This window comes from Delphinus delphis, chromosome 6 (assembly GCF_949987515.2).
Source record: "Delphinus delphis chromosome 6, mDelDel1.2, whole genome shotgun sequence".
NCBI classification, from domain to species: domain Eukaryota; kingdom Metazoa; phylum Chordata; class Mammalia; order Artiodactyla; family Delphinidae; genus Delphinus; species Delphinus delphis.
The window spans coordinates 69995092-70007820 of NC_082688.1; the positions used below are offsets into that span (position 1 = coordinate 69995092).

Here is a 12729-nt window from a genome sequence, read left to right on the forward strand (position 1 = left end):
CACACACATTGCCCCAGGCAATCATCACAACAATCCTGGGACTCTCCCAGACACAGACTATGAAACTTAGGGAGGTTAAGTTGTCTGAGTCATTACCCAAAATTTTGCCCCCAAAACAGTCATTGTTCCACCACGTCTCACACTGTCACTTGATGAGTAAGCGCCATGGCCCAGCTTTCACATGGATGAGCAGAGCCTGGGTTAGAAGTGTCCCAGGTCCTGACTTCTTTGCTTTCTAGCTCTGAGTCTCTCCTCTGGGGGGCGATTATTTTCTGAGAGTACAGGCTCTAGGAGGTGACATTGCCAGCAATTATAGACCTGGGACTGTATGGAGAAGAGAACTAAGATCAAACCCGGGAGAGCCCAGGATTGGAGAGCAGAACCTTACCTTTCATAGCTCCTGCTTTTTTCTTCCTGCTTCTGCGTTGCTGCTGAAAGCCCCCAAAATGAAAGAGTTCACGAGCTATTTTGTGCCTTTCTCATACTAAAGAAGCAACAAACATTATTAATGAAAAATGTGACTTTTTACATTATTTGAGGTCTCTGTTAGTTCCATATTATTCATTTTTAAAGTAGATCCAAGTATTTTCTGCTGATCCTTCTTTCTCAAAGAATTTTTACTAATTCCCAGAATATCTTCCAGAAGTAGAATACACAAGGACTTCCCTGGTGGCAGAGTGGTTAAGAATCCGCCTGCCAATGCAGGGGACACGAGTTCAAGCCGTGGTCCGGGAAGATCCCACATGCCGCGGAGCAACTAAGCCAGTGTGCCACAACTACTGAAGCCCGCGCGCCTAGAGTCCATGCTTCGTGACAAGAGAAGCCACCGCAATGAGAAGCCTGAGCACCGCAAGGAAGAGTAGCCCCCACTCGCTGCAACGAAGACCCAATGCAGCCAAAAATAAAATGCAAATAAATAAATAAATAAATTGTTTTGAAAAAAAAGAAGTGTAATACACAGAAATTGCAAGTATCTTCAACATACAGCACAGGGAAATTTCACACACTGAATACATTGTGAAACTAGCACCCAAGTTAAACGTAATAGATTTTGCCCAGGACCTAGCATGTTTCTTATGTTGCCTTCCAGTTGCTACCTCAGAGCAGCTCTCCTTCTCCTCCCCGATGGTAGCCACTCTGTGACTCTAACAGTCCTGATTATTTCTGACAGACACACTTTTATGCCTCTTGTGTATATTTACTCACTGTATCCTGAGAATAATCCTATGAAAAAATACTACTACTGTCCCCATATTAAAGATGAGGAAACTAGGGAGCTTAGTGATTGTGTTATTTGTCAAGGTCACACTGCTATTAATAGCAGAGCTGGGATCCAGTGCCATGAAGCCTGGCTCCTTCTCATAGAGGTTTTGAAAATCCTAGAACTCTCCTTTCACTTGTGCTCTCTTCCTGTGGCTTTCACTCTAACAGAAACCTTGAAGCTGGAAACCTGCACAGAACCAGAGCAGCTGTGTAGCTGGTCAGTGAGGTGGAGGGACTGAAGTTATGTGTAAGGGATGAATGGTTCAGTAAAGCAGGACCGGGGAGAAGGTGAGAGGAAGGTGCCAGGATTGGCCAGTCAACACCATATGTCACCAGCTTCCCTCGAGGAGATGACTCCTTCCCACAGGTATTTGCACCGACCACTCTTTCCTGGTGGTATAGATCAGTTACACCTATGACATCAGGACTAACCATTCTCCATAATTTTCAGGACTTCCCTCAATTCCATGGAATTCCACCTTTTGACAAGCATTTCCTGAAATGAAAGTGGTAGGACTGTTCCAAAGGACAAAATGGACCAATACTAGTCTGAAATAAATTTACACTGAAAAAGATAAGAATGTAGGTTTCAGAACTTAAAAAACTCAAGAAGTTTTCTCTCATAAGAATTTAATAAATAAAACAAAATGCAAATTTAATGAAATGGAAAGGTGAATATTTTCTAAATTTTACTACAATGTAAGTATAAATATATTGATATGAAAATATAAAAATAAGATACATAAATAAATAAATAAACAAATAAACAGAATAAATAAATAACAGGGTAGTCATTGCTTAGGGACTGATCCCCTGAAGCTGAATAATTTTAACATATACTTGCTTATCACTACTGACAAAGTAGTAGCTGAATTAATACCATAAATTCTGTGATTAAAGTTGAAATAAGAGCCTTCTGAAATGACTAAAGACATGTGTGCAAGGGTGATAGGGCATCTTAGTCAATGAGAATCATTTCAAGGTGACCCCAGGTCTCCATGCATAATTCTTATCCTTTCTTGCAAGTTGGTTGATGAAGACAAGGATCTCATGATTTCCACTCTGACAATTTCCCAGGCACAGTCACTGTATTTCTTCTCTTTCAGGTAGAGGTGGATTCCCTGGAAGTACCTCTTCACGGCCAGTGTAGGGCCCGTCACTCCCAGGGCAGTTTCTTCATCTCCCATCGCCTGCACCAAGCAGGCGTCCAGGTCCTCCAGCTGCTGATGGAGTCCAGTGCGGAGTTTGTCCAGGAGGGAGGTGTCCCAGGCGGCAGGGGAGCGCTCTGTGTGGAAGAGGCGGAAGACCTGCTGGAGCATCTCGTGGAGGACAGAGGTGGCCTGGGCCTTCGGGAGCTGGCTGCCATCCACCATGTCCTGGGGGAAACCGAAGTCTTTTCTGTCCTTCAGACAGAAGCGAGGGGAGATTCTCCGCATCTGGCCCAGAAGCATGAAGTTCTTCCTGCTAATCCTCACGTGGTTGTGAGACAGGTCGCAGCCCAGAGATCCACCAGGGCCGTAGCTGAACACCACCAGGGCGGTCAGTAGAGAGAGCACGAAGGCCATGGGGCAAATGAGGCTGCTGCTGGCCTGGCTGAGACGGGCGTCCGGGGGAACCTTGGGGGTAGGTTCTGTGATGACATTCTTTCTAAGCAAGGCCATTAAATAGGGAACACAGTAATTTTCATTTTCTAAACATTTCTATACACTTTTACTTCCTTTTTTTGATTTTCACTTAGATCTTCTCAGTATGGTCTATGAAGATGTCATCATTCTAAACTATTAATTTTGCAAGAAGTTTAATTTTCCCAGTAATTTCAGATGTGCCCATCCAAATGGATATTTATTAATCAAATGAGAAAAGTTTTCGTCTTAAAGTCAGAAGTGATGTAGGTTTGTAAATACGCACATTCTATATCTCTTTCATGCATAAATGTTGGTCTTCTCTGTTCCAGGAAGAAATTTTTAGCCCTGATCTTAGGTTCCATTTTTACCTCTTACTTTACCTAGGAAGGCAGGCTCTCTCAGCCGTATGCTTTCTGTATTTGCTTAGGGATTTACCAGATCACTCTGGCATAAGCTCTTTGAAACAAAAGATGGGTTTTATTTAGTGTTTGATTTAGAGAAGAGGCTGATTATTATGAGTCCATGAGCTTCTCCCATGTTTCCTTTCCTTCTAGAACATGTTCCTTCACATCCATGTGGTCATGCTTCAGGGGACCACGAGGTGAGGACTATTATAGATATTGTCCTTTCTTTCCACCATTTTCTTACTGGAGACCTATAGTCCTCCACAGGCTGGGCCAGTACCCCCACCAGGAATCCTGGTTCTTTTCAGGAGAATACGGGTGTGGAGATCCTAATTCCAAGACAATTGTATTTCCCCAGCAGCACCTCAGTCACAAGGGAGAGATCACATCTAGTTACACCCTCTCCTCTAGAGTGACAGAGTCCCCTTCCTAACCTGGACTCCCACCCTGAGGGCAGGCTCACCACATCCCGAGGACTTTACAATCTCCTATCTGTGGAGGGGCTTGTTTATTTGTTGGGAAAATAATTCATCTTCCAGGACCCTCACCCTTGCCCCCGGAGTGTTTGTGTGAAGGACCCTAGTCCTCAGTGGTGACCTCCTCCCCTCCTGACCCATGTCCTCAGGTATCAGAAGTGTCAGCCGCCCTCAGATGCTGAGAGCAAAAGTGTGTTTTCTCTAAGGTGGTGGAGGAGTTACCCAATTCTAATCATTTTACCCTGAGTAGACACATAATTTTTATTTTGCCAAATACAAATTTTATTATTCAACTCTTTTACTAAAACTAGTCAACACTTGTTATGCTCAAAGTTTCTGAGCTGGGGGCAGAGAATTCAGCGACGGTGTTGTCTCTCGATAAAGCTTGTGTCACAGAAACCAGTGAGGTTCAGTTGTTCATTCAGTCAGTTGATGCCAGTGGGCTTTTCCCTTCCTCTGTCTCTGTCTCCCTCTGAGAATGCAGGGCAGCGAGGCCCAGGATTAGGTCAGAGAGAAATCGCCTTCTTTCCTTTACTTGTGTGTAATTTTTCATTTAAAGTTTTTGTCACTTATATTCACTTAGTGACTTATTGGACAGGATTTGCCTCGCTGCTCCTGCATTAGTTCTAATTCATGATGAGGTAAGAACAATAAAGGGAGGTAAAGAAAGGCAAAGGGGCTCCAGTCTCTATCATTTTCAAACTTTAGATTGTTTGTTTATCACTGCAACTGTCCTAGAAAGTAAAAGTCGACAGCTGTCTTGTGGGCATAAAGAAAACAAATGTGAGTCTGAATGTCATGAATGTGAAAGAAGGGAAGTGATTTCCCCCTGACACAATGCCAGATACTAAGTTAGCTAACTTGAGTGCAGCACAGTTGTTGACGAGGCTACGTCAGAGGAGAAGGATGAGGCCAATGTGAAAAACAGAAAGACAGGAACATGGTTGCTTCTGCCAGAAGCTCAGAAAAGACCAAGTCCTGGGTCAGTTGACGGCCTTCAGCTTCGCAAGACAAGCTCCCTCATTTTTCTTTCATTTAATCCATGAATGATCAGTTTTGAGGAGAGAAGGAAGAAGTCACACCCACCAGCTCACAAGTGACTGGCAACCAGAACCCCAGTTGCTAGAACACTAACCCTGTCTGGGAGGATCAGCAAGATCCGTCTTGCTGAGCATCCGTCTAGGTGATAAATGCATTCAGGCAATGAGAAGGGTACTTTAAGAAAACTAGAATTAAAGGAAGGGAATTAGATGATTCCAAAAGATCCTCATCTTATCTGGTTAATAGGAATCGTGATATTAAAAAGTAAGAACTGAATTTTATTGCTTGCTACTAATGGACTAGCCACTTTCTAAGTTCTTTAAAATTTAGCGACTTCCCTGGCAGTCCAGTAGTTAAGACACCGAGCTTCCACTTCTGGGGGCACAGGTTCGATCCCTGGTCGGGGAACTAAGATCTCGCATGTCCCATGGCACAGCCAGAAAATAGAAAAAGAAATTAACTCAACACTCTCAATAACCCTATTGGATCCAATTCACTTATACAACTGGAGAGAAATATAAATCTGGACGAATGAACTGTTCCAAATGTACCCAAGATACAAGGGCAAACCTTAGGGTGCTTACAATGATTTGTCTGAAAGCACCCATTAAAGAAAGTGAAGACTGCACATGAACATGATATTTAGGAACCAACGAAATAAGCAGACAGAGGACAGTGAGATGACAAAGGACCCTTATTCCACTTAAGATGCCAAAGGGTTACTGTCTGTGGTTTTGTAGGGCTACATGAGGTGTGGTCTGAGTCCACTGAACTGACTTTAAGTTCTAATCAAAATAGACAAAATCACTATTAAGTAGTTAGAAGGGAATAGATTTTTCTGCCTATTGAAAAAAAAGGAAGTTTCCTAGTGGCCTAGTGGTTACGATCCGGCACTCTCACTGCTGTGGCCCCGATTCAATCCCCGGTGAGGGAACTGAGATCACACAAGCCACGCAATGCCAAGTGTAAGATTTCGTGAGTGATTTCTTCAATGAAATATGGTAAAATAACTTTATTAACCCTAGAAGAGCTGACCCCTGGAATCTATGTATTTTTAACGCTTGAGTTTTCTTGTGAGTTTAAGAAAAAAAAAAAAGCACCTAACAATTTCTAGCCATGTGAGCTCTGACATTTCTCCTTCAGGATGACAACTAAAAAGTCACTCACCATCTGGTTCTACAAGAATAAAGTCATTAGCCACAGCAGTCCCTTACCCCAACACGCCCTGACAGGAGTTCAGGAATGGGGCACTCTCTGCTCTGGGAAAACTGACAGAATAGGCCTGCAGGTAGTTAGATAATTTCCTGAGAAAATTCTATGAATTCAATTTTTTGCAACTTCTCATACTTAGAAAAGCACTAAAATCATTAATAGTGACAAATGCTCCTCATGACTAGCAGCAACCTTCTCCCAAGATGTGTCCTTGATTGCACGTATCCTCTTCACCACAATCACATATATACTGACATCCCCATTCTGTCCTGGAGCCGTTCGTCAGAGCTGACTGAGAGGCTGTCCTCCAGGCTATAGTCCTCAGTGAGTCCTCCCAAAAAACTGAACTCCCAGCTCTTATGTTGTCGTTTGTTTCCAGTCAACAAGGACCTCACTGATTTCCCAGGAGACCTCCTCAGGTCAGCCTGTTCTCATTCTCAATGAAGACACCTCCATTTCTCACCTACAGTCTAGGCTGGACATCGTTTGTCTACTGATAGAGTCCAGGGAAGTATCTCTACGCCATTGTTCCAACTCTTGGTTAAGATATGGGTATGACCAAGACGGAAGAGCATACGCGCTTCTTAGACAGAAGCAGTGAAGGTTTTTAATGGGCTCCTTAGCAGGAAGAGTCTGGCTTGAACTCCAGAGTCACCCTCATGGCGTTGTATAGTTGTCTTTATTTAAATTTCTAGCCTCAGCCCATTAAAACATCATAATACTGAAGAATTGAAATAAAAATATTATTTAAAAAAATCATTTGTTAATAAAATGATATTTTTAGCAGTAATATAGGAATGGTTTCTGCTTGTTTTAGGACCCTAATCCTTAGGAAGTTTCCCAAACCTCTAAATGTACTTTAAATGTCCTTCTGACTTTAAAAGTACCTACTCAGTGCTGTATGCACCAACTGGAAAGGATAGAAAGATGATTGATCCATCAGTGTCCTCTTTCCAAAGTGCCTAAATTAAATAAATGAATTTCCACTTAGCTCTTTGTTGCTTTTAGAATTTGTGACCTTCCAGTGTGCATGTTACTGATACCTGCCCTGCTGGAAAGGCTCTACCCCAGTTGTTGCTAAATATATTAAAATCCCTGCCTGTGTCCCTTCTATTCAAGCATGTTTTATTTTGTTTGTCTTTCAAAGGGGCAAAGACATCATGATGGAATGTAAGAAATTCCTTGGATTGCATTGTCCCCAGGAATATCCTTCCCTGCTCTGTGATTACTTGCTGGGTCCTAAGGACAAAACAAGTTTGCAGCTGGCACTGAGGTAACCCTCGTCCCTTCCAAGACTCCGCAGGCTGCTGTGGTATCAGTGCTGGGGACACTGCTAGTGGCCACATCCTTATGGGAGAACTCTGTGCTATCGCATGCACCTCAATCTTTTCTTCTCTGAAAAGGAATGTTCTGGAGAAGCACTTGCCTCGGTGCAGCTGATCTGTGTTCTTCCATGTCCTGAGGACCTGCCGCTGTTCCAGTGAACGCTTTAAACATCTCTGTTCTCCTTCCAAGTTCTCAAGCTGCTGCTGCCTTTCAACTCCATGTTTCCTGCGCTTTGGGCTTTTTGAGCAAATAAGAGTCCTGAACCAGGTGAGTTCCTCCTAGTGCAGTCAGCACGTGGAAGTGTGCAAATAGAGGCACAGGTGAGCTCCTGGATTCTCCACCACTGTTCAGTGTTGGGCAGGGTGCCATCTATTTACTGTGTTTCTCTGGGAGTCTGGACAGTCTGGACCTGCAGTGCTTGGCAGGCAGAGAGCGTGGAGTCATATGAGAGTTTCTGACAAACCTAGAACTTTCACTCAGCTTCTGCTTTCCATTGGTGGCTTTCTAGTCTTAAGGGGAAATTGACAGCCAGAAGCCCTAATGGAGAACGAAACAGCGGTATGAATGGGCAGTACAGCTGAATGCAGAGTGAATGGGGAAAGTACACTATGGATTTCTACACTGGGTGGAACTGAATGATTGTGATATTTTAGTGAAAGAATGGAATCCAGGAAAGCAGAGAGGAAGGGGAATTGTGCCATGTATCAGAATCAGCAGATAGATATATGGTATATTGTATACTATGTATTCATATATATGTACCATATATGTATATTATTGTATGTAAAATTACATACAATTGATGACACACTTTCTCCCAGTTCTGTTTTTTAGGCTGTCATTGTTCTGCAGTCAGTGACAGAGAGAGGGGGAGGAGAATTCATTATTCCCATTTAGACCTATATGAAAAATATAGGAAACAACACACTACCTGTTTAGCCCTCACTCTGTGGATGATACTCTGCTAAGTGTTCTTAAATATTCTGGTTGGTCTAATATTCAATACAACTCTAGGAATATTTTCCCGACTTTATATTTGAGGAAACTGAGGCCCAGGGAAGTTAAGTGATTCCCCAGCATCACACGTGTGTCCTGGCAGAATCTAGACTCAATGCAGAAACCCATATCACATATAAATAATTATTTAACTTCCATCCTCTGTAATTCTCAAGCTCTTTGTTTTCTTCTTTGGTGCTTTCTGAAGATCATTTTTCCCTGCTTGACTCCTAAGTGCACTAGCTACTCCAGCTTTGTGCCCTCCAGACTCTCCTTCTCTTTCTCACTCTTAAAAGTTGAAGGTCCTCATGAGCTTTCGGTTATCATCTCGTTCTACACTCTACTCCTAAGGAATGACATCCACATATGCTGCTTCCAATGGGAAGTCTGTCTTTAGATGTTTCTTGGCCACTTTATGGAGTCCATGTGCTTTCTCCCCTTCTTGAGATGCCTCATTCCAGATTCTGGTGAGAGAATCCCCTTTTCCCTATCTCTCATTGTAATAGGAAACTTAATTGAAATAATTTAGCATGAATACTGTGTTTATATCTTTTATCTCTTGCAAACTGAACTCTCCAGAAGAATAGGTTTGGCATTCTCTTTTTTCACCTCTGTATTCTCAGAACTATCAAATATCCGATATAGAAATATGAAGTTTTAAAATATAACCTGGAACTTCCCTGCTGGTGCAGTGGTTAAGAATCCGCCTGCCATTGCAGGGGAAACAGGTTCGATCCCTGGTCCGGGAAGATCCCACATGCCGCGGAGCCACTAAGCTTGTGGGCCACAACTACTGAGCCTGTGCTGTACAGCCCGCGAGCCACAACTACTGAGCCCACGTGCAGCAACTACTGAAACCTGCACGCGTAGAGCCCGTGCTCCACAAGAGAAGCCATCGCAATGAGAAGCCCGCGCATCACAACGAAGAGTAGCCCCTGCTCGCCACAACTAGAGAAAGCCTGCGCACAGCAACAAAGACCCAGCACGGAGAACAATAAATAAAATTTAAAAAAATAAAATAAAATATAAACCACTGAAATAAATGAATGATGAGAATTATGAGTAGAATTTATCATCCATGTTTCAGTATGCCTTGCGAATTAAAGCTACTTCTTTTTGTAAGAATAAAAAAATCCAAATGTCATCTGGGGGAGAGTTTCATAAATTAAACAAGAAAATAATTTGAAACAATATAGAGGTAAGCATATTTTATTATATTGAAAACACTATAAAGGTGAACATGATATTATATGAACAAAACTATTTTAAATACCATACATGGTATGACTGAGATAAAGTAGAAGAATAAATAGATGACTACATTAGAGCCCTTTGCACTTTAATCACTATCATTTTGACTCCTGGTCTGATCATTTCTAAATCTCTACTGTATATGAGTCTAGTTGTGATACTTGCTCTATCTCTTCAAACTGTGTTTTTCACCTTTTAGTATGGTAAGTTTCTGTTGAAAGTTGAACATGATGTATGGGGTAAAAGGAACTGAGGTAAATTGGCCTTTAGGGTGAGGAGTTACATTTATCTTGCTACGAGGTTGGCTGTGTTTACTTCTAGTCCTGGGCTGTGTTTCTGCCCTCTTTATTTTCCATATCAGCGAAGCTGGCTTATCCTTTGGGATTGGTCTTCTTGAAAATAGATTTATTAGACCTGTTTGACAAGTAACCACCATAGGTGACAGGTCTATATCTTGTTCACCATTTTATCATTAGTACAGAGTTCATAATAATTATTCCAAATAATTATTAACAAAGAGTATTCTTAGATTTTCCATTAGACCTCCCATCAGAAGCTTCTACTGACCTCGCGTCAGAGCCTTATATTGAAGTAATTATTAAGCATCATTAGATGATTCAGTACATTTCTACTGAGCCTCTTGGTTCATCATTCTCCATCTCACAGTGAAGACGTAGGGTGGTAAAAATGTAGGGCATAGGATGCTAGATAAAATTAGCCTTCTCTGCTTTCCTGGTGTCAGAGTCTTTGTAATGTTATACGTTCTTTTTCATTTAGTATTTTTCTGGGCAGGGGTTGTCTTGCTACTACTGAATTACTTCCTTTATCATCTTGAGTTGAGTATCTTAAGAGGGAAGCAGAAATGGAAACATAAAGGGCCCATACCATGATTTTCCATAATGTGCAATACATCATTGATTTGCTTCTCCATTCAACTTTCTTGGAAAGCTGTCCTCGCATTTGATGTACTTAGGTAAAAGGAAAACAAATGCAAATCTGACTATGATGAGAGTGAAAGAAGTAAAGTGACTCCCCAGGTGAAATAATGACAATGGGAGTTCTTCTCTTGTTACCCTTCCACTTGCTCCAGTATGGGTTCTGCTGATTAATTTCAGCAAATCAGCTCTCACTAAGGTCAGTTCTATCTGTTTCCCTTGTAGTGGATGGTTTCAAGCGCAGAGCAGCTTACTGACATTCAACATCATATTCATCAAAATAATGATACATTATCACTGTAAGTGATTAAATGTCAGGATTTAAAGTAAATCAAATCTTGAACATTGATACGAGTTTTCAGTACATCAAATCCATGAAATGTCTTCAGAAGCAAAAAATAGTTCAAAAAAGGAAAAGAATGCAGAGAAAAAAATAATCCACATCCATTCTAGGTTCCACCCTATGTCTCTCCTCCAATTCAGACGGCAACTATCTCAAACCTATTTTCTGTATATATTGTCATTCCCTTCTCTTATTCATCCTTCCACCTTCTCCACTATGGTTTCTGCTGATTAATTCTACCAAACAAGCTGTCACTAAGTGGCCAATGCCATCTCTTTCCCAATGTAGGAGAACTTTCCATCTACGTTTTCACGAATGCATTGAATCTTCTAAGCAGTTCCAGTCTTTCAGACATGGTGTTCTCACTTTTCTCTCTTGTCCTGTTAACATATGGCCATTCCCCTTGCTTTCCTTTGTAGCGTTCCCTCACTTTTAACGTTAAGGTCATAGGATTCAATTTTCAGTCCTTTTCTCATGTGATACTCTCCTCCTGTTTGATCACTTCTTCTGTTCCATGCTTTACACTTCATGGAATTGCTTATAAATTGCCATCTCCAGTATCCAATGGACATTTGCACTGAAATGTCTACTAGTTAACTATAGGTAATATCTACTGCTTTAATTTCTATATCCTCGCATGACATGATCCGCCTTCTGCTGGGGGAATTCCATTTTCCCACCTTCTCACTGTAGCACTAAATTTAACCGATATTAATTTCTACTACAAATTAGTACTATTTTAAAAATAATTAAATTTAATTGTGAGTTAACGGATTTTTAAAATTTATTTATTTATTTATTTGGCTGTGCCAGGTGTTAGTTGTGGTACACGGGATCTTCATTGCTGCGTGCAGGATCTTCATCGCGACATTCGGGATCTTTGGTTGCAGCATTCAGGATCTTTTAGTTGTTTGCGGCATGTGGGCTCTTACTTGTGGCATGCAGGATCTAGTTCCCTGACCAGGGATGGAATCCGGGCCCCCTGTATTGGGAGAGCAGAGTCTTAAACACTGCACCACCATGGAAGTCCCTGTATTAACTGATTATTGTTTTTAGGTTACTTTCCTTTAAAAAAAAAATCAAAGTTACCCAAAGCAGAATTGGATTAGTTATGTTCACCTCTAGGTCCTGAGGGCAACCCACGACCTGGCTAGAAGCAGTCTATTTTTATTTCTAACGTGAAAATCGTAATGATGTGTCAAGGAATTGTAACATACATTCTTTCATCAGGTTACACATTCAGGCTTGGTGTTTCTTTCTCTTTTTTTTTTTTGTAGTGGTACGCGGGCCTCTCACTGTTTTGGCCTCTCCCATTGCGGAGCACAGGCTCCGGACGCGCAGGCTCAGCGGCCATGGCTCGCGGGCCCAGCTGCTCCGTAGCATGTGGTATCTTCCCAGACCGGGGCACGAACCTGTGTCCCCTGCATTGGCAGGCGGACTCTCAACCACTGCGCCACCAGGGAAGCCCCTTGGTGTTTCTTTTTTAAAGAAAAAAAACAAAACAGGAAGTTTTCTCTAGTAAGAATTTAATGAACAAAGAAAACTCCTAAACTGAGTTAATACAAAGTATATATTTATTCTCTTAACCACAATGTATACATGCACATAATATTATGTAAATAAAAATAATTTAAATCTTTATAAATAGTGAAATAAATATTAAAATAGATATATAAATATTTAAGTAGATAAGTAAGTAGATAGATCAGCATGGGCATCTATGAGGGACGAGTGCCTGTAGAGTAGAACATCGTGTTGCTTAATATTCCTGAAAACACTTGACAAATTAACTCAATTCAGGGCATGATGAGAGCAGAAATGAGAGTCTTTGACATGGCAGCACAGGTGGAAGTGTGG

The 12729-nt window shown here is 41.6% G+C and overlaps 1 protein-coding gene across 1 annotated transcript; it reads right to left on the reverse strand.

Annotated features, from left to right (window-relative positions):
- Window positions 1–1295: 1295 nt before the first annotated feature.
- On the reverse strand, window positions 1296–2924 carry LOC132427391 (interferon omega-1-like). Its single transcript, XM_060014827.1, has one exon. The coding sequence runs from the start codon at window positions 2922–2924 to the stop codon at window positions 2241–2243; it is 684 nt and encodes a 227-aa protein (XP_059870810.1). The 3' UTR covers window positions 1296–2240.
- Window positions 2925–12729: the final 9805 nt, after the last annotated feature.

What these genes read in the sequence shown, in the direction of transcription:
- LOC132427391 (XM_060014827.1), bottom strand. Translation starts at nt 2,924, where the DNA reads ATGGCCTTGCTTAGAAAGAATGTCATCACAGAACCTACCCCCAAGGTT.